Source organism: Amblyomma maculatum, chromosome 1 (assembly GCF_055883805.1).
Source record: "Amblyomma maculatum isolate TAMU_Amacu chromosome 1, ASM5588380v1, whole genome shotgun sequence".
In the NCBI taxonomy this organism is placed as follows: domain Eukaryota; kingdom Metazoa; phylum Arthropoda; class Arachnida; order Ixodida; family Ixodidae; genus Amblyomma; species Amblyomma maculatum.
The window spans coordinates 452,039,795-452,062,691 of NC_139344.1; the positions used below are offsets into that span (position 1 = coordinate 452,039,795).

The following is a 22,897-nucleotide window of genomic DNA, read 5'->3' on the forward strand; positions in this document are numbered from 1 at the left end:
AAAATGACCAACTGTGAACAGAATGCTAACGGTTTAACGAAATTAGTTGGTCTTTGAGGCCAAAATGAATGTGACAAAATTTCAACCGATATTTATTTTGTTCAAATATCTTCAAGGCGCCTAAATTTTAATTCCTAAGTTTACTAAAGATATATAAACTGCAGGTGGTGAATACATACAGCTGATACATTTCAATGATATGTTCAAGGGTGCTTTTGAAGCTTTTAAGTAGCCACCTCATAGTCACAGAATCAGTACGGAACAATTTTGACATCTGCAGTCACTGTTCACCTGCTGGATATAAGATAGCACACATGGTGTTTTGAGTCTTACCACTTAACTTTAGAACCAGCCCGTTTTTTTCGTTATATGATACCACTCGTAGCGCATAGAATATTGCTGTACGTATCATGGGAAGGCTTCCTAACAACAAAAGGGCTAACAAAATTCTTCTAAACTTTAGCAAAGCACCAAGCAAAGATTTACCCCTTTTTTGAAACTTTAGATGTTTTATAATTGTAAAACCGGCACCAAATTTGCGAGCGGGCGGATGAACAATACCAAGACCTGGACAAGAAAATTGATCGGCTTGTGCCTAAAACAAAATAGAGTAATATTGCATTTAAAATATTGTAGTTTGTGTATTTTACTGGTCTTCATGCAGCGGTTTGCTGGGCGAAAGCAGCAGCTCCTGGTGCTTCAACCAATCCGTTCTCCTTTTGTGTGCATCGTGCTTGGCAGAGTGTCTTGTGTCCAGCGTCCAGTCCTACTTTTTGATTCGGACGCAGTTGAGGACTCAGCTCATTCTGCACACGGCCGTCTTCAAGAAGGTACGAAATATAACTTCTTCTTGTGTGGGATTTAGCTAAAGCAGAAGAGAGATTTCCGTCACAAGGTACACCACATCGCCTTTGGCCACATTTAAATGCTAAAGGGGCATCAAAATCCTCGGCATCACAATGCGCTGTTTGGTCAACATATTGATGGTATCACTGGTAGGAATGTTATTCAAGCATCGTGCAAAGGCAACGGCAGTGGCTTAGCTCGGTTATACCATGATATACTTAGCGAGAGGCACGTTTCCTTAGCTGAGCTTGTTGTGGTCCTGTATGTTTAGCAATGGGAGACATTGGATATGTACATATGTATTCATTTTGCTTTACAGAGACGAAGACTGTCTGATGATCTGTGAAGTTGCATGCAGGGGTCTCAATTTTGTCTATACAGTAGTTATATTTGGTATAATCTCTTAACGCAAAGTCACATACACTGGATTACTCATCGGCGTCAAGTTCATTTGGTGCCAGTCTCTCGCACACACTACACATCATGTGTCAAAATCGATTGTCCACATTGCTCGAGATGTCCGGGTTGTAATGCACTTGCGGAAACTCGAATGGAATTATCACAGAGCGTACCTTCACATCATGTTCTGTTGGTTCCCGTTGACTAACTCTTCGTTGGCCCCATCTCGGCGGCATTGCCCCGTCTATTACGCTCAGTTTCCTGGCAACCCCTTTTAGTAAACTGTTCCTCTCTCTGTTCGGGCGTCTTCGCTGTTCTGTTCGCTTTCTTATGGTATTCTTTCTTTGCTCTTGCTATGCGCCACTTTTTATGGCAAACGCCTTTCTAGGCTCATGGAGCGTAATCTCGTGCACAAGAGTCTTGCACGAGATCTGTTACAATCAGTGAGATTCCGCGAGATGTGTTCTTGTCTAGCGTTCCTGGCCCCTGCGAGCCCACACTTAAAGGTGGAACAAAGAGGCATCCTTGTGCTATGCGATGTCAGTGCACGTTAAAGATCCCCAGGTGGTCGAAATTACTTCGCAGCCCTCCTCTACGGTCCCTCTTTCTCTCTTTTCACTTTCAATCCCACCTTCCTTCCTTCCCTTACGGCGCGATTAAGGTGTCGACCAAAAACAAGTCAGACAGTTACCGCGCCTTTCCCTTCCTATTGTCACGTGGCGGTGACAAGGTCGATGACCCAAATGAAGAGTCAGTGATTGCACTGAAGAAATTCTTTATTGGGCTGACTTGCGCCCGCAAAAGAACTAAGCAACTCAGCGGCGGCAACAGCAACAAACGTGCTCGTTGGTCGTCGAACTAAGAATGCTCGTTGCACTCGTCAACGCTCAATTTAAATGCTGCTCAGAACAATCTAGATAATGTCGCATACTACTAGCAGCACAACCTGGAACATTGTAGAAACATACTCGAGTGATGGGAGTCTTCGAGTCAGATCTCGGCGCATCGTTCGCGGCAAAGAAAATGATACCACGTCGTATCGCGACAACGAGCATCAACAAACACAGAATACAAAATTGTTAAGCGCGCCAAAATAACAATGATAAGGCCGCATGCCAGCGGCTGTTGAACAGGAACAGATAAATATTTAATCAGTTCGCGGCATTACTCCCCCCTTAAAAAAAAACATCGCCTCGATGTTTCAAAATAAACAGATATGAATTAACATAAGGATTGCAAAGCAAACATGAATAGCCTTTAGCGCGCATACTTAAGGCGTACAACATGCAGAATTTCTGGATGCACTCAGCGCCGCTGCGATGCTGCCGCGCCGTCGGGAACGATCTCGTAGTTAAATTGTCCTAGTCGGCGAAGCACCTTGTAGGAGCCGAAGTATCGGCGTAAAAGCTTTACGCTCAGTCCGCGGCGGCGAATCAGCGTCCAAACCCAGACTTAATCTCCCGGCCTGTACTCTGCATCGCGTCGTCGTAAGTTTTAACGTCAGGCATCGATTCGTTGCTGACCTTTAACGCGCATTTGGGCGCGTCTTCGGGCTTCCTCTGCACGTTGAAGATAGGCGGCGACGTCCAGGTTACCCTCATCAGTTACGTGTGGCAGGATTTCGTCAAGAGTCGTCGTGGGCTCCCTGCCGTACACACGGCTGAACGGGATCGACCTGGTTGTCTCCTAGATGGCGGTGTTATAAAGAAAGATGACGTAGGGTAGAATGGCGTCCCATGTCTTGTGCTCGGCGTCGACGTGCATTGCAATCATATAATTGGAAGTGATAATTTTGTTGAGACGCTCCGTAAGTCGATTTGTGTGGGGAGTCGATGACTGGTAGGACTGTATTCTAAAATGGCTTGCGTCCGCTCTGCCGTAAATGCCTTTCCCCTGTCCGTGATGAGGACTTCTGGGGCGCCGTGCCGCAAGAGAATTTGTTCGACAAAAAACTTTGCGACTTCTGCCGCAGTACCATTGGGCAGTGCTTTTGCTTCTGCGTATTGGGAAAGGTAGTCGGTGCCCACGACGATCCACTGGTTACCCGCAGATGAAGATGGAAAGGGGCCGAGAAGATCCATCTCAATTTGTTGAAAGGGTAGGGTTGGGGCGGTATCGGGTTCAGTAGCCCAGCTGGCCTGATCGGCGGCGTCTTCCGTCGCTGGCACTCGCGGCACGTTTTTACGTAATGGGCAACGTCGGCAGGCAGTCGCGGCCAGTAGTACTTCTCCTGCGTTCGATGCAACGGGTGCGCAAAACCGAGGTTCCTTGCTGTTGGCTCATCGTGCAACCCGTGAAGAATTTCCTGTCTGAGATTTTTAAGGCACGACAAGAAACTGCGCTGTCTTGTTGGGAGCGAAGTTCTTTTTTTATGATGGACGTCATTGCTTAAGGCGAACGACGACAACTGACGCCAAACACAGCACGTGGAGAAGCGGTGTTGCCTTCCAAGTAATCTGCTAGGTCTTTCAGTTGAGGATCTGATCGCTGTTGTTGTGCAAGGCTGCTGGCGCTTACTGGTCCCAGAAAGGCATTGTCGTCATCTTCCTTCGGCGGAACGTCGACGGGAGATCGGGATAAGCAGTCAGCCTCTAAACGCTTGCGGTTCGACTTATATACTACTGTAACGTCAATTCTTGAAGTCTTAGGCTCCATCGGGCAAGGCGGCCGAAGGGGTCTTTTAAATTAGCTAGCCAGGAGAGTGCGTGGTGGTCGCTTATCACCTTGAATGGTCGACCGTATTGGTATGGACGGAACTTAGAAATGACCCAGATGATCGCGAGGCGCTCCTTCTTGGTCGTCGAGTAACTGACTTCGGCTTTAGTGGGGGACTTGCTAGCGTAGGCGACTACCTTCTCCAGTCCGGCACTCTTCTGGACGAGAACGGCTCCCAGGCCCAAACTGCTTGCGTCGGGGTGAATTTGGGTCTCGACATTTTCATCAAAGTGGCCAAGGAAAGGAGCGACTGCATTCGGCGCTTAAGTTCGTCAAAGGCTGCTCCTTGCGGCGCTTCCCATTTAAAAAGGTACGTCAGCCTTCGTAAGCGGCGTCAACGATTCGGCGATGCACGAAACATGTCTGACAAATCGTCGATAATAAGCACACAGCCCAATGAACCTGCGCACGGCTTTCTTGTCAGCAGGCGGTGGAAATTGTGCGATTGCAGCTGTTTTCTCCGGCTCTGGCCGAACACCATCCTTGCTAACGATGTGGCCTAGGAACCGCAGTTCCTCGTAGGCGAAGTGCACATCTCTGGTTTTAACGTTAGTCCTGATGATTTGATGGCTTACAACACTGTCTGCAGCCATTTCAGGTGGTCTTCAAAGTTTGACGAGAAGACAATGACATCATCCAAGTATACCACGCAAATCTGCCACTTCAAGCCCTCCAGGACAGTACTCGTTGAAACATCGTTGGTGCGGAGCAGAGGCCAAATGGCATCACCTTGAACTCGAAAAGTCCGTCCGGTGTGATGAATGCGGTCTCCTCGCGATCTCTTTCGTCGACCTCAATTTGCTAATATTAGCTCTTCAGGTCCATCGATGAGAAGTACCTTGCATTGCAGAACCGGTCCAGTGTGTCGTCGATGCGGGGAAGGGGGTAGACATCCTTCTTAGATATGCTATTCAAGCGGTGGTAATCGACGCAGAAGCTAATTGTGTCGTCTTTCGTTTTCACCAAAACGACTGGTGCCGCCCAGGGGGCTGTTGGATGGCTGGAACACGTCATCACGCAGCATTTCCTCAACTCGATTGCGTATGGCCTGGCGTTCTCGTGGCAATACACGTTAGGGGCTTTAACGTAGCGGCAGAGCTTTTCATCCGTGATGATGCGATGCTTTGACAACAGAGTTTGCCGCACCTTCGACGCTGAAGAAAAGCGGTCGCTTTAGATTTCAAGAAGAATGCGAATCCAGTCTTGTCTGTCTCGGGGGTGCTCTGGGTTAATGTCGAAATTGGGCGGCTTGGCTCGGTTGGGTGCATCGTCTTCAAGTTGGCTAGGGAGGACGAAGGCTTCTCGAGTTTTCACTACCTCGTCAAGGAAAGCAAGCGTCATGCCCTTGTTCAGGTGCCGGTATTCTTCGGTGAAGTTCGTGACGAGCACATCAGCTTGTCCATGACGGAAACGGACGATGCCTCTTGCGATGCCAAGTCCTCTATTCAGTAACAACTGAGTGTTTCCTTCGGCAACCCCTTCCGTGATTTCGACTTCTGGTGTAACCACAGGGACGATGACGCTTGATCGAGGCGGTAAGGTCAATTCTCCGTCGAGGACGTTGAGAGCGACTTGATGCGCCGAAGTTCTCGTAGGAGGTATGGCTTTGTCGGTCGAGAGCTTGATTAGTTTGGATCGGAGGTCGATGACCGCATATGTTCATTGAGGAAATCCATGCCCAGAATCACATCGCGGGAACAGTGCTGTAGGACGACGAAGCTGGTAGAGTAGGTACGTCCATTTACTGTAACTCTTGCGGTGCATCGCCCAGACCGCGTAATAAGTTTACCACCAGCGGTACGGATTAGCGGGCCGTCCCAAGTGGTTGTCACTGTCTTGAGCTGGGCGGCGAAAGCTCCAGTGATGACAGAGTAGTTGGCACCGGTGTCCACTAGGGTGGTAAGCGTGCGTCCGTCGACAGCAATCTCAAGGTCGCTTGTTCGCATCCCAGTATTGCACGTTGGCTTCGGTGTTCGATCTCTGCTTCGTCTTGTGCTGAGATCGCGGGCTGGGCACATCGTCGTAGCATCGCTGGGTGGCGATGTGAACTTGAAGTCTGGCCGTGATCTCGTTGACGTTGTCTTGTGGATCGGCGATGTAATGGCTCCGTCGTCGTCACTCATCGTCGGCGATGGAGGATCTTCGTGGTTTCGCCGCGAAGCAACCTCCTCTCCAAAGGTTGCTCTATTTAGTTTCCTCTGCGCGGGCTTGGGAATCTTCCGCGCACACTCTCATCGTAGTTATGGCCTGGGGACGCAAAGCGGGCCGTGTACGGTGATGGGGACCTGAACCGACGGCTTGGTGGCGCAATCTCACTGCTACGCAGATATTTGTCGACTTCTTGCGGTCGTTCACCTGGGAGTGGTCGTGGAGCATCGACTTCAAATCTGCAGAGACCGATTCGTCGGTACAGGCAGTGGCGCAGAATGCGGCCGGCCTCACTGCAGTGGAACCATAATGGCCGGTTGTTTGCTGTCCTCCAGGCGTCGCACTTCCTGGGACTTGGGGGTCGTTGGTAGCCATGGCGGGCGGGGGCCAAGGTGCGGATTTCAGGACCAAGATGGTAACGACGAGGGCTTGGAAAGTCATCACGTCGGGGCGCAGGGCGACGTAATGCAGCAGCGTAGTTCATCGCTGTTGCCTCTTGTGCTGGAACAGTCGCAGCCGTCACTTGAGGAACGCCCAGTGCTTGCTGGACTTCTTCAGGACGACGTAATGCAGCAGCGAAGTTCATCGCTGCTGCCTCTTGTGCTGGAACAGTCGCAGCCGTCACTTGAGGAACGCCCAGTGCTTGCTGGACTTCTTCACGGACGACATCCGCGAGCATCGCCAGCTGGGGTTGTTGCGATGATGGCAGCAATCGACGGAGCTCCTCTCGCACGATCTCCCTGTTGAGGTCCCGAAGGTTCTCTCCGCTTGCAGATGCGCTCGGGTAGTGGCTTGAGTAGTCCGCCTGAAGTGGCCGTCGTCTGCTTAACTTGGATTTTGACTTGAAATGCGACTGCGAAAATTTCAAACAGGGTAAATTCATGCTATTATGGCTCTTTGCTAATGTTAGCAGCAAATCTCGTGGGTGCACAAGTAGCTTCCTCGTGTAACCTCACACAGTAAGCTTTTCAAGAGATTCCTAAATATAAACCTGTAGTACGTCTATAAATGCATAGCACACTAACGGGGAAGGGAAGTATTAAAAGCAGCAAACAACATGCAGTCGCGCTAACGTCTGCGGCTCCCCAGCGGTAGACTAATTCGAAAATTATAAATTACCGTGGCTTGAACAGCTAGATATGCAAAGCTGTAGTTGTTGCAGATGCCACATTGCTGTTCTTAGGTTACTTACAGAATGCTATAGTGCAAATAAATATTTTAGTGACTAAATATGGGGGGGGGGGGGTGAGACATAATGGTTTCGCTATGGTGGAGGTCTTACCCATGCAGTGGCTGTTTTCGCTTTGTGCCGCTGGAAGTTCTTATATACATCTTCATAGCAACCGGTCATAAGTAAACACAATATTTAGAGAATTGCGGGCTCTAAATATTTGATCGTAAAGACTAGTATAGCTATAGAAACTGAGCTCGAGAAAGGAGCTCAAATGTGCAGTATAGAAAGCTTATTACGGTTTCAGAATACGCAAATGCTCCTTACGCCGAGGTCAAAATTTGAAAAACTACATATTTCATCAACGAAACATTTCGTCTTGCATCTAAGAAGACAGGCACTGACATTTTTAGATAAATGGGCCTTATTAACTGCGCGATGACTGAGTTGCTTACTTCCACCAGCAATAAGTGCGCTGCCTTCGATTCCATCAGTGTCTTGACCCTGGTTACTAACTGGACAATAATAACCGCTAATATGTCCAGGTGGCCCGCCTATCTTCGGCAGCGCTGACGGAAAACCCTAGTGGCCACGTGTGCACTCTGCTCGCCGCCGACTCCTGGCTGGTTGGCCTGGCAACGTGCTATTTCAGTGGCTGTTTCGTGGGGCTCGCATGCATCCCCGTCATTCTGGCTGTCACCGCTCGCCAGATGGGATACGCATCTGCATGCGCTTGTCTAGTATGGATGGTCTTCGCCGCAGCTGCCGCGTACTGCATCTTTTCTTCGCTTGGAAAGTGCTACGTAAGTGGCCTTCACTACGCCATTCGTCCGAACTTAAAGCTCACTTTTCTAATAGGGTATCTTTGAAAAAAAAGAAAGAACTATCTGCAGAATGTGATGCTAGTATTAACTGCGCGTTCAAGCCCCATACAGAATAGTCATTTTAATGTTACTCACGGATAGAAATTCTTGAAAAAACGAGAAAGGAAATATGGATACAGGAGAAAATGTAGGCTCGAATAGGAACTGTATGAATAGCCTTCAAATAAAGAACTACATGGTAAATTCATGGAATGAATAGGTGAAAAGACAAGAATGAACGTTGTATTATCCACCTAAATGAAAATTTAACATGATCTGGGCATTGTGTTTAAGAAAGTATCTATACGGTGCTCCTTTTGCATTTGCATTCTTTTCTCGTGAAAGGTATATGATCTATTTACCTTATGCTGATAAGGGCCATATTTTTGAGTTCTCATAAAAAAGATGATTGAATTTAGCGCACTAGACACTTTTAAAAAGCGATCATGCATGTATCTATAACATTTCAGTATAAAAATTGCACGTTCTAAGAATCGGCACATTTCTTCTCTACGAATCATTTCCCTCGCTTTTGTATCAGTGTCACTACTTCATAGCCTGGTCGCACGTCTTTTTAATGTTCTTGCCCTGTTCTTCTATTAACACCTAAACAATTTTGATCGTTTGAAATACCTTTTTAGAAAGGTATGTTTGCGCACTATTTATAAGCCATGGTCCATTGTTCAATACCTCATTATTTTTCAACATCATGCACATAGAGAGTCTCGCCTTACAAACTGTCGCCTTACGTAAGGTGCACGTAATTTCTACAGAATTAGGAGTCGAAAGTAAACATCCTCGCACCCATTATTATAGCGCAGGCTCTGCTACACCAGGGGTTGCAACTCAAAAATCGACTGCACATCTGCTCTCAAGATAGGCTTAGTCTTCGTAACAGGTTGATATGTAGAATGTGCCGTATCTGTATATCTGTGTACTAAGTGTTAAATGAAATATAAGAGATAGTTACTTGTTAGCGAGAAGGTAGTTAAGCTATAAGAAAGTACAATTGAGCATCTAAAATATAATAATGAAACATGTGATATATTGTTCGAGAGCTACTGACAAGATTAAGTATACTATAATACACATTACTAATTACTTTTAATAAACTAGTCCAATTGTGGAGTCTATATTATTGTCATAAATATTCAATTAGAGGAAACAGCTGTGAGCTTGTGGTACGCGCTCGTAGCACCCAACTGCGCGAGCTCCTTCTTTCTCTGTGAGCTTGTAAGACTGCGAGATCCTTCTTCCTTTTCTGTCACGTGGTAAACTAGGTGGCATTAAGCCCCCATCCAAAAAAAAAGCAATATCGCGATAGCATCAGGTGCGACAATACAAGGTAATCAACGCGCAGTGTCACATCACGGCATCCCACATCGCCACAACGGCAGCACAAATCACACCTCACCTAGTACCTCACCGAGTAAAGTAAGGTTTCAGTCGTGCAATGTGCACGGATAACAAGTGAGGTTGGGGACGGCTAGGTTGGCAGATACCGTCAGAACCATTTCATATGTGACGTCCGTCACACGGCGCAGGAGTCTGCAAAAACCGAAGAATAGGCACATCAATTATTCCAGCAGTCCCGGGCGTATTACAGCAGTCCAAACCAAAACTTGTTCTCTGCAGGCACATAACTGACGTGCCGGTACCGAAGGGTTTACCGGTGCGATTCCAGACTGCTGCTATTGAATGTTGAGGCGCGTCAGTTTGAGCTTCCTCGGCGCGTTGGGAGAATAGCTTAGGTTCGAGGGCAAACGGCTTGTCGTCAGACGTACATGAGATAATGGCGAAAAGCATCGTGTGGACGTCCCTTTTGTAGATAAGACGAAATAGAGTTAATCGCGTCGGCTCTTGCATGGCGGTGTTATAAGCATATATCCCATAAGGAAAGATCCCATCCCAGTTCTTGCTCTGCGCTTCCACATACATTGAGATTATATCGGCGATGGGTATTTTAAGTTATCCCATTACTTTGAGGGTGGTAAGCCGTGGTCTTTCGGTGGCTTTTGCGGCTGAATTTGCACACGTCTCGAATGATCTGTGCAACCACATGCGATGGGGTACCATGCCTTTAGAACATGTGGTGCATGAAAACATTCGCGAGTTAGGGAGACGTGCCCTGTTCCACCACCTTCGGTTCCGTATACCTCGTTAAATAGTCGACTGCAAAATCACACATTTATTACCGGCTGCAGAGTTAAGAAAGGGGTCCATAATATCGATACTGACTTGAAAGAATGCAATAGTCGATGGTGTAACTGGCTGCAGCAAACCTGCAGGCTTGACCGGTGGTGACTTACGGCTTTGGCACTTGCGTACTGGTGAACAGTGGCATCAAGTTCCGGCTAGTAGTAGGCCTGACGAATGCGAGCAAGCGTGCGGGCTAAATATAAAGGTCCAGCAGATGGTTCATCGTGACTAGCAAAAAAGAAGTCGCGGGTATCTCAAAGAACAACGAGGATATAGGGTCGATTTCCACTAGTTGAGTTCCTTTTGAACAGAACACCGCTGCGTATATAGAACGTCAGCAGTACGAACCTACAGGTGGTCAATAACAGGTGGAAGCTCGTCGTCTGCTGGTTGTCGTGCCATCAATTGTGTGTACTGACCGTACCAAGGAAACGCCTTTCACGTATCTCATCATCCATCCCGTCATCACCTTGTTCTATAAGGGCTCATGACCACGTGTTGGCGCCTTCATGTTACCTCTCCGATATATATGAACACAGTGTAATCTACTTCTTTTAACCGCCGACTTCACCGCACCAGGTGCCCAGATTCGTCTCGTAGACTCGCCAGCCAGCATAGGGAATGATGATCAGGTAATACCTTGAAAGGGGCTGAGGTAGGGCCGGAATTTCATAGTGGCCTACAGATAGGACAGACACTTTTTTCGTTATAGGATAATTCCATTCAACATGAGAAAGAGTGCAACTCGCGTACGCTGTCAACCTTTTGATGTCAGTCTAATGTTAGAGGAGTACAGCACAATTTCAGTTGCGTCGTCAAAGTGCGCAAGCACAGGTGGTGTTTGCAGCCGTCTACGCTACTCCTCGAAAACCCCTTGTTGCTCGGTGGACCAGGCAAACGGTGTATCATCACGTGTCTGAGAAGTCTATGGATCGCAAATCTTAGAGAAGTCAGGTATGAAGTGACGGTAGTAGGCGCAGAAGCCCAGGAATCGTTTTACACATGTTCTTGAGAACAGAGAATTTCGCTATGGCGGCAATTTTATCGGTATCGGCCTTGACGCTATATGCGCAAACCACGTGGCCAAGAAACTTATCCTCAGTGTAACTAAATAGACGTCTCGTAGGCTTGAGTTTGAAATTATCTAATAAAACAGCACCCAGCACACTTTGCGGGCATCTAAGGTTCTGTTCAAGCGTTCCCGAGAACACGACGACGTAGTCTAGGTACACTAAGCAGGTTTTTGATTTAAGGTCAGCGAAGACCGAGTCCATCGTCCGCTGAAAAGTCGCCGGTGCGGAACATCGGCCAAAGGCATTACTTCAAACTCGTAAAGGCCATCGGGGGTAACAAACGCCGTCTTCTTACTGTTCCGTTTGTCAACGTTTCGCGTGTCAAGTACTCGCGTTTGAGGTCGATTGATGACAAATACTGAGCCCGGCGAAGTCTTTCGAGGCAGTTGTCGATGCGGGGCAGCTGGTAGAAATGAGTTTTTGTGACCCTATTCAATTTACACTAATCAACACAAAACCACAGAATTCCGTCTTTTTGCTTCACTATGGCGACAGGTGACGACCACGGTCTGCGAGAGGGTTGAGTGACACCATCCTAAGCATCTCTTGACTTGTGTTTGGATGGCCTCGCGTTCCTTGGGGGGAGATACGGTAAGGTTGTTGCCGGATGGGTAGATCATCATCGAACGTAATCACACGGTATTTGGTAACGGTCGCGTGATGGACGTTTGAGGAGGATGCAAAGGAGAACTCCTTGTTGGGCTAGTTGGTACCTGATTATATTTACAATTTAAAGGCGCCAAAACCACACGCACGCCATAAGAGAAGAAAAACAGGACAGTTGTGAGTGGCGCTTTGTCCTGTTTTTCTTGTGTGTGCGTGTGGTTTTGGCGCCTTTATATTTTAAATATAATGAGAATACAAAGCTAGCTTCACATTGTTGTAGCAGTCCTTAAAATATGATACTGACCTGCGCAGAGCTATGGCTTGATATTGAAGCAGTGGAGAGGAAAGAGGGCTCACAGTTTGAGATGCAAAGCAGGCTTAAAGTTCTTCGAATGTGTTGGCGATCATCAGAGCACGAAAAGGCGTCTGTGTTCATTCGAAAAATTTGTCACCAGAACCTATGATTGTCCTTGACGAAGGTGGAGAGGCTTCGCGCTGCAGTGATGCCATGTGTGAACAAAAATAAATGATTTTCCTTGACGAGCACTGTTCCAGCACGTCGACATTCACAGGCGAAACGCACAAAAATACTGGCACGGAGGTGGGGGACATCGAAACATTATCCGCGGAATTTCTCAACACTGAATAAAACTTTGGAATGGCCGACTCACAATCCGCGCTGTCTGTTGAAAATGTGAGGGTGCGCCGCCTAATGTAAATAACAGCCAAATTCTCCAGCAGGCAATCCACACTAAGTATCAAGTCGCGCGAACACTCCAGGAACACGATACATCTGACAACAAGCGTGATGTCGTGATTATGCGCTTCAGCCATGCACTGTCCTGTTAGGGTGACAACGTGTCCCCAGCGGAGCGAATTGGTGCGCCGGACTATGGAGTCGTAAGTTTTCGAAGAAACGTTGCCAGTTTGCCGATCAAAACGAACAAGTCTGTTTGGTGTCCACCAATAGAGTAGTGCCCATCCAAACAATACAGGTATGCCATGAGACATGGGGCTGTCCAGTTCTGATGTGGTCTGGGTTTCTTATACGGCCCGCGGCAGCTGAAGTCTGAGTCGTCAGGAGGACTCATCGCGATTTCCAGCGAATTCGCCCTCAGAGGTCACAGTCTCCACTTTCCCGGCGGGAGCTAAGACATTTTCCAGGTTCCCCACGTGATAAACTTTGGGTTGATTCGGAAAAGCGGCGAGGAGGAGGAGATCGTGACAGTCGTTGCTGAGAAGGCATATACTGTTCAGTGATATATTGTTCGATATTGCTTGGTCGTTGTCCGTAGGCTGGTCGTCGCTCGCTGGGAAGAAAACACTGCAGGCTTAGGTCACGGTAGGGGCACTGTCAAACCAAATGGCCGGGTTCGCCACAATGAAGAGAAAGGGGCCTTCGATCGGGAGGAGACCAGACGTCTGATCGGCGCCGATACGGTCGGTGACTCGAAGTGTATTGGGCCGGCTGCACGCGCGGCAGAGGATCATGGAACAGAGGCAGACTTGGCACTGGAGCTGCTGCTGTCGAGAAAGGCGGCGTTGAAGCTAAAAGGTAAAAATGCCGATGATAGTGGGGTGCAACGTCCCAAAATATCCGCTTATGTAGGGGTAGCGCTTCACGCTGCTACTTAAGACTGTAGGTCATCTCCCGGTGACTGCGGCCTAACGGTCTGATGATCGTGCGGACGATATCGGCAATGGTGGTATCCTATGGTTTAGGTGTACCTCAAAGCTTCTGCAGTTCGTCCCGCACCACAGAGAGAATGCGTTTTCAGAACGATTTGACTGTTTTCTCCATAAGTCGGAATCGACTCCCTAAGGGATGCAGCGGAGTAAGGTCTGTTGTAAGCGTTAGCCTACTATCAAAAGACCTTTTGTTTTGTCAATGCTTCAGACACAAATTCGGCCACTGTAGCCGAAGAACTGGATACAAGGCCAGAAAACAGCTGTTCCTCTACGCTGCGCATTAAATGGAGAAGTGTCTTGTCTTTTGACATGGCGGGATCAGCACGGCGAAACAGTTCGCCATATCTTTACAAATTGTTAGAGTTTCATTGGGAATCTCGAAACGAGACAGGAGTACTCGCTAAGCTCTTTGTCGGCGGTCTGGGCTAATGCAGTTCCCGAGAGTGCGATGGCGTAATTCTCAAATTGGCCTCGCGATTTCCGTATCACAAACGAGCGCCGTCTTCAAGGTGGCAATATATAGTGTAGTGCATCAATGAATAGCTATTAATGACATCAAGCATAAACTGATAGGTTAGTTTAATAATTAGCGGCAATAATGAATGCAATTAGCATCATGCAGTATACCGCTCGTATAGCTATTGACTGGGATACAATAGATACATCATTGCTTAGTCATAATAAAACAGCGCAAGAGAGAATACTTTCGATAAACTACGTTGGACAATGTGGACCTCACCAATGTTCTGTCATTCTGCGCTCAAGTAAACTGTTCCAAAAACTGTTTTAACTCCAATGTTCACTCGTAAATAGACTGTCATCCACCCTTTCATCATGTTTTGCTGCATACTCATTGCTGGCGCATTGTGCTTATCTTCTGGCACTTATGATAATTTTCTGTGTGCACGTTCACCTTCGTCACTTATCTAGAATTAGGACGCAGTCGAACCATTCTTGCGGAATACCAGTAAAATTATTCATATTACAATTAAGCATTTCGATCCGCTTCATCCAGTTTATCTCTTTTATAAGGTAAGCAATTTGTGAAATTTCGCTGAACAGGTTTAAAATAATTAGCGATAACACAGGTATTTGTATTCGCAGGAACACCTTAAAAGTTTGTTGCATAGAACAGTAATCAATATTTTACGGAAACTGCCTCCGCTTTTAAACTTTCTGCTTTTTGGCTATGCCTAATGATTTTGTATTCATGTAAAAATAGTCTACCGGCCTGGTTGCTCTGAAAAATTTTCGCCGTACCCCGGTTTGAGAGAGGACTTTCAAAGAGGAATCAAATTTCTTCCGGTGCCAATATTTGTGTGGCGCCGTAATGCGATGCAGCATCCACAGGAGCCTTAGACCTAACCTAATCCTTGCTCGACCAGGCGCCTGCGTGTTTTCCTGTATCATCGCTAAACTACATGTCAAGCTCGAGTCAAAGCATATGCTGGGGAAATGACAGATGACTGAAAAAAAGTGCATGTGATTTACGTAGTGTTGGGATATCAATTTGGGGTGGCTAACATTGTGACTTTGACTGGTTGATTAGTCAGTAGTGAACGGCGATCAGTGAATATGGGTTGGGGTTGGGTTGTGGGGTTTAACGTCCCAAAGCATCTCAGGCTATGAGAGACGCGATCAGTGAATATAACCAGCATGATAGAGACAAGTAATGTCGTGTGTGTGTGTGTGTGTGTGTGTGTGTGTGTGTGTGTGTGTGTGTGTGTGTGTGTGTGTGTGTGTGTGTGTGTGTGTGTGTGTGTGTGTGTGTGTGTGTGTGTGTGTGTGTGTGTGTGTGTGTGTGTGTGTGTGTGTGTGTGTGTGTGTGTGTGTGTGTGTGTGTGTGTGTGTGTGTGTGTGTGTGTGTGTGTGTGTGTGTGTGTGTGTGTGTGTGTGTGTGTGTGTGTGTGTGTGTGTGTGTGTGTGTGTGTGTGTGTGTGTGTGTGTGTGTGTGTGTGTGTGTGTGTGTGTGTGTGTGTGTGTGTGTGTGTAAATATGAACACATGCGATCACCTGATTCTGATAATAGTACGACAAAGTTGCTGATATTGTACCGGATGCATGTAATAGCGCAAAAGTTTCGTTCGAGTAAGTGTCTTGTCATGATAATGCTACTGGACGACCGCGGAGGAGTTGAAAAACGGCTTCCTAGTCGACAGTGAAGAGCGCTCGGTTTTAAGGCAACTATGCGATTACAGCACAGCGAGATGGCGAGGTACGAAAGTCAGAAAATGAAGCAGCTGAGGAACCCGAGGCGGAACGCCAAGGAGCGGCCAGCGATCCTAAAAGTGTACTTAAAGTAAAAGATGATCAGCTGAAATATCTACGTCGTTTCTGAATAGCTCTAGAAGCGGGTGGGATCCCTCAAAAATGTTTAACAATATTGCGCCTATAAGTAGAATTCTTTGTGTAGCTTTCCATAAGGATGTCTTAGCTCTCGCACTGCGATGTGACTAAGAAGGTTTCTTAATGCTCAGCCGTCCTTATGTATTATGCACTGCATATTTTTATGCCGACATGGCATTGAATAGGCCTGAAAATTATGCTAACCTGATCCCTGATCAGTTATTTCATTACTGAGCATTCTTAGTTTTATTATTCGTTTACTACACACAAAGCCATTCCTCGCTACTAGCATTTATGTTCAGGTTCCTTGTTTTTGGAATTAGTCTGGCATGTGGTACCTTCGATATTATGTTTTTAATTTTTGTATATCGGATGGAGGTAGAGCATGAACCACAACTGCCTATTTTGAATACCGTTGTTTTCCTGCTTACACGTACCCGGTAGCGGTTAAAGTTTTCTCAATTATCAGCTGAAACCATACAAGTAGTCTGTAATAGTTTTCTCTGAGTAAACAATTCGTGAACGAAAATATCTTTTTTCTCATAATTATCATTATCATCAGCAGCAGCCGCTTGACTATACCCACTGCAGGGTGAAGGCCTCTCCCATATTTCTCCACTTAACCCGGTTCTGTGCTAGCTGCATCCACTTGACCCCTGCGAACTTCTCAACCTCATTCGCCCACCTAACTTTCTGCCGCCCCCTGCTACGCTTTCCTTCATTTGGAATCCAGTTTTTTACCCTAAACGACCATCGATTATACTCTCTTCACACAACATGTCCTGCCCATACCCATTTCGTCTTCTTAATTTCCACTAGAATGTCGGAAACTTGAGTTATTTCTCTGACCCACTCTGCACGCTTCCTATCTTTTAATGTTAACCCTACCATTTTTTGTTCCATAGCCCTCTGGGTTGTCCTCACCTTACGTAGAACTCTCTAGGTTAGCCTCCACGTTTCAGCCCCATAGGTGAGTACAGGCAAGATGCAACTGCTGTGTACTGTCCTCTTGAGCGATACCGGTAAGCTGCTAGTCACAATCTACGAGTGCTTGCCAAATGCTCTCCATCCCAATCTTACTCTTCTTGTTATTTCTTTTTCATGGTCCGGATCTGCGGTTACTGCCTGTCCTAAGTGGACATATTCGCCTACTACTGCCAGTGCTTCGCTACCTAACTTAAACTGCTGCTCCTTCCCGAGGCTGTTGAACATTGCCTTAGTCTTCTGCATATTGAATTTCAAGCCTACCTTTCTACTTTTCCTGTCTAGGTCATCAATCAATATTTGCAGTTCATCCCCCCAGTTGCTTAGCTAGGCAATGTAATCAGCAGATCGCAGATTACTGAGGTATTCTCCATCTACCCTTATCCCTAACTGCTCCCATTACAAGTCTCTGAATACTTCCTCTAAGCAAGCTGTGAATAGTACTAGGGAAATGGTGTCTCCGTGCCTAACTACCTTTCTTTATGGGAATTTTGTTACTTTCTTCATGCAGAACTATGGTTGCTGTGCATCCACTTGATATATCTTCTAGCACCTTCACGTACGGCTCATCTACAACTGATTTCGCAATGCCTGCATCACCGCCGAGGTTTCAACTGAGCCAAATGCTTTTTCATAATCGATGAATGCTATGTATAAGAGCTGGTTATATCCTAGCATTTTTCTATCACCTGATTGATGAGATGGATATGATCGATATTACAGTACCGTTTCCGAAAACCTGCTTGATCCTTTGCTTGATTGCAGTCTAAGATTGTCTTGATTCTATTAGCGATTAACTTAGTAAATACCTTATACGTAACAGGCAGTAAGCTGATTGACCTGTAATTTTTAAGGTCCCTAAGTCCCCTTTCTTATGAATGAGGATATGTTTGCATTCTTCCATGGTTCCGGTACCATCGATGACACCAGGCACTGCGTATACAGGGTGGCCAGTTTTTCTAGCATGATACACCCCCCCCCCCCCCTCACCCGTCCTTCAGCACATCTATAGATATCAGATCCTTTCCAGCTGATATCCCCGTTTTCATAGTTTCTAACTCTGTCTTGACCTCGTTCTTCGTCACTGGTGGAACATCTGACTGTTTCTCCCTACCGCCAATCTCATTACGGTCCTGACTACTTTGGCTACTGTAGAGATCTGTATAGAACTCCTCGGCTACTTTGACTATCTTGTCCATATTCGTGATGACGTTGCCCGCCTTGTCCCTTATCACATACATCTGGTTATTGCCTATGGCCACTTTCTTCTTTACCGCTTTAAGGGTTTCCCCGTTGTTTACAGTATGCTCAATTTTCTCATGTTATACTTCCTTATATCGGTTACTTTGCGCTTATTGATTACCTTTGATATCTCGGCCAATTCGATCTGGTCCGTTGGATTGGAAGCTTTCATACTCTGGCGTTTCTAAATCAAATCTTTCGTCTCCTTAGACAACTTGCCGGTATCCTCTCTAACTATCCTACCACCTACGTCTACCGCGCACTCAGTAATAATATCTGTGAAATTATTGTTCATTGCTTCTAGGGTAACATCGCCATCCTCGGTTAGAGCTGAATATTGTGAGCCTTCTGTGGACCTTCTTTCATTTGTACATGCCATCATCATCTTCTTTCATTTGTACATACCATCATCATCGTCCCGCGGCGCCGGCTCCGGCGCGTGCCTGGGTTGGTGACCGGATTAAAACGCTAGACAAGGCTTCGCTGTCCTTGCCGCCACGACCTCGCCGTCTTGACCTAGCCTTCTTCCACAAGTGGTGGAGGTGAGAATTGATCTCTTGCTGTTTTGTGCCCTGCCTCTCGCTGGAGCTACGTTCCGGTCGCTGTTTACCGCTTGCCACCATCGTTATGTCTACCGAGAGCACCCACGAATTGGCAGGACCCTCTACCTCGGCTGCACCACCCCCTCCGACTGTGCCCGCACGACAACGCGACCCGCCGCTGTTCGCTGGTCGTCGCGACGAAGACGTCGATGACTGGCTGGACACCTATGAACGCTGCAGTAACTACAACCGGTGGGACGACGCTCTAAAATTTCTGAACGTTTCTTTGTACCTCATTGAGGTCGCCAGAACCGGGTTTATTAACCGCGAACCCCACACCACTAACTGGACAACATTCAAGCAGCAGTTCCGCCAATATTTCGCCGACCCAGCAGTTCGCACTGATTTCGCGAAGAACAAGCTCGCCTCTCGCCTCCAAGGTCCCGATGAGTCATATGCGTCTTACATAGAGGCCATACTTGCACTCTGCCGGCGTATTAGTCCCACCATGCCGGAACCTGAACGCGTACACCACATCTTAAAATGAATTAATTCTGTGGCTTATAATACCCTGATTGCCCAGAATCCTTCTACTGTTGACACCATTATTGCGACCTGCCAACGCATCGACCAGCTGCAGTCTTCCCGATTGCAGCCCGACATTGCTACTGGCCCGACCTATGCTGACCTGGATCTACGGGCACTGATTCGAGCCATCATCCGGGAGGAGCTCCAAGCCCTCAAGCCTGTCTGTCGATACGGGTGCGATCATTCTTCCGTACCTTCTAATGACGCCGGTCTCCGCAACATCATTAAAGATGAGCTGGCAACAATCACGCGACCTATGGCGTCCGACCCTCCTTCACCCCGCCCAGCATCTACTTACGCGCGCGTCGTAGCATCACCCCCTCCTTTTGTTCCGCCGCCCCAACTGGCATCGCCCTGCAATCACATCAATGCCGTGACGACGGCTCAGCCTACGCCACCCTATTACGCACCCTGGCGCCCCTCTCGCCCAGTGTGTTACTACTGTGGAATACGAGGACATATATCCCGCTTCTGCCGTCGACGTATTCAGAACAAGTGGCGTGGTTATGACGCCTTCGAAAGTGATGTACCCTCATATTATCAGCGACGACCTCCTATTTCCAGCCAACCTCGAAGATCATCCCCACCTCCAGAATCCTCGTCTGAGCCTCGTGGAACCCATGCATCCCGACGTCGGTCCCTATCCCCATACCGCCGCTCAGTTTCCCCTCTCCGACCCACAACAACTCTCCCTGTCCGCCATCCGGAAAACTAAGCGTTGCAGTTTCCGGAGGTCAAACTGCAGTCTGCGAACTTACCAAAAGTCCTCCTGATCGCCCGTATAATGTGATTTCTGTTTTCGCTGAAGGATTACCGGTCGAAGCATTGATTGATACAGGGGCTGCAATTTCTGTCATTCACGCTGATTTGCGCTACCGTTTGCAAAAAGTGACGACACCATATGATGGGCCTGAACTCCGTGGAGCCAATGACGTCCCTTTGCGCCCTTTAGCAAAGTGCACCGTACGAGTAGTTATTGACGGCGTCCGCCATCATATGCATGTTTGCTTTGCTCTCTCCGTGCGCGCATCTCATGATTTTTGTATGGGATATTTTGTCAACCGCTTCGGCGTTAATTTCTTGTGGCGACCGTGTTATCCATATGACAGACAGCGATTTTTCATCTGAAGTTTCTGAACGACATCATCCCCTTGTTGCCGCCGCTGATACTGTTCTGCCTCCTCAGTGCGAAAAACTGCTTACCGTTGTTTCTGACCACATCGCTGACGGGGACGTACTCATGGCACCATCTTATCGTCATCTTGAACGCGGTATCGCCTTCCCGTCTAGTCTTGTGAGGTTCTGCAACGGCTCAGCGACAGTAGCGTCCACTAACACTTCACGTGAATCCCTCGTGCTCCGAAAAGGAACTTCTCTCCCCTGCAAGGTGGATGTTCAACCTTTGTCCTTGCTGGTGCTCACCGCCCCTCAGCCTCAGCACTGTGTTTCGACAGACGTCTCTCTTTCTGTTCTCACAAAGACTATTAATCCTAACCTCACGCCGAACCAACGCCAAGAACTGCTGACATTGCTTCGACAACACTAAGCCATTTTTGATGCCACTTCCCCACCACTGGGACGGACTAGTGTTGCGCACCATCGCATCATTACTGAAAGTAACTCTATCGTTCGCCGACGGCCGTATCGGGTTTCCCTCTCTGAACGAAAGGTAATTGAAGAAAATGTAAATGACATGCTCCATCGCAATATTATTTGTCCCTCGACAAGTCCATGGTCCTCCCCAGTAGTGTTAGTTAAAAAAAAAGGACGGCTCGGTACGCTTTTGTGTTGATTACCGCGCACTCAACAAAATTACCCGCAAAGATGTATATCCAATGCCAAGAATTGATGACGCCCTTGACTCTCTCCATGGCGCCAAATATTTCTCGACTTTGGACCTCCGCTCAGGTTATTGGCAAATACCTGTGCACGAGGACGGTAAAGAAAAAACCGCTTTCGCAACTCCCGATGGCCTTTACGAATTTAATGTTATGCCTTTCGGACTTTGTAACGCACCAGCGACATTTGAAAGGATGATCGATACTGTGCTTCGTGGCCTAAAATGGAGAACCTGTTTATGTTACTTGGATCACATTGTCATCTTTTCGTCGACTTTTAACGACCATCTCACGCGCCTGAATGAGGTCCTCACGTGTCTCGCTTCAGCGGGCCTTCAGCTCAACACCAAGAAGTGCCACTTTGCACAGAAGGAAATTAAAATATTAGGACATCTAGTCAGCCATGACGGCATTCGTCCAGACCCTGAAAAAATCATCGCGGTCTTGAAATTTGCTCGTCCACAACGGATTACAGAATTGCGCAGTTTTCTCGGCCTGGCGTCTTATTTCCGGCGTTTTATAAAGCATTTTGCAAGTATTGCTGCTCCACTTCATCAACTACTTAAAGCACGCAGCCCTTTCGTGTGGACTGAACAGTGCGAAGCTGCTTTTAATAACCTGAAGCACGCCCTCACATCAGACCCTGTTCTTGGCCACTTCAGTGACAGAGCTCCAACCATCCTGCACACTGATGCCAGTGGTCACGGTCTTGGCGCTGTACTTCTGCAGCGCGATGCAACTTCGCGTGAGAAAGTGATTACCTTCGCCAGTCGGACTATGACTCCAGCTGAGAAAAACTACACTATTACCGAACAGGAGTGCCTTGCCGTCGTCGGGGCTGTCCAAAAGTTTCGCCCTTACCTATACGGTCGGCACTTCACAGTTGTGACCGATCACCATGCTCTTTGCTGGTTGTCTTCACTGAAAAATTTAACAGGCCGACTTGGCCGCTGGATTCTACGCCTGCAAGAATATAATTTCGACGTCGTTTATAAATCGGGTCGCCAACACCAAGACGCCGACGCTCTTTCTCGCTGCCCACTTACGGAATCAGCCTGCTGTTTTTCTTCGCAACGAATTTCCACCTCTGACCACAGCCGAACATCTCTTCCCTCGACGCATATCACAACAGTTTCTTTTGACAATTCTGAGCACAAACACGCACTCCGCTCGCAGCAATTAGCTGATGCCTACTGTCGGCCCATCATCGACCGCCTTAACGGCGCTTCGGACCCACCCAATGCTCGGCTTCGCCGACAACTTCGCAATTTCAAGCTCGAAGATGGCATCCTACTCCGCTTCGTGTATTGCCCTGATGGAACTCGCTGGATGCCAGTCGTGCCGCGTGTGCTTCGTCAACGTATACTGGCGGCTCTCCACGATGACGCTACTGCAGGTCACCTTGGTGTTGACAAAACCTACGACCGCGTGAAAAAACGATTCTTTTGGCCTGGCCTATCTTCCAGCGTTGCCAAATACGTCGCATCCTGCCCTCTATGCCAACGTCGCAAACGGCCGACTTCTTCACCCGCTGGCCTTCTACAACCTGTTCCCTGTCCCGCCACGCCATTCGACGTAGTCGGCATCGATTTATATGGTCCCCTACCTCTCTCCGATGGGGGTAACCATTGGATTATAACAGCTGTCG

The 22,897-nt window shown here is 47.7% G+C and overlaps 1 protein-coding gene across 1 annotated transcript in view; it reads left to right on the forward strand.

Moving 5' to 3' along the window:
• The first annotated feature begins 6,481 nt into the window (after nt 1–6,481).
• Nucleotides 6,482–22,897, forward strand: part of LOC146209661 (uncharacterized) — a 28,466-nt gene continuing 12,050 nt past the window's right edge. The window contains exons 1-2 of the mRNA XM_084580812.1: nt 6,482–6,523; nt 7,825–8,082. Of these exons, the coding sequence (XP_084436938.1) occupies nt 6,482–6,523; nt 7,825–8,082 (300 nt within the window). The remainder of the gene's footprint in view (nt 6,524–7,824; nt 8,083–22,897) is intronic.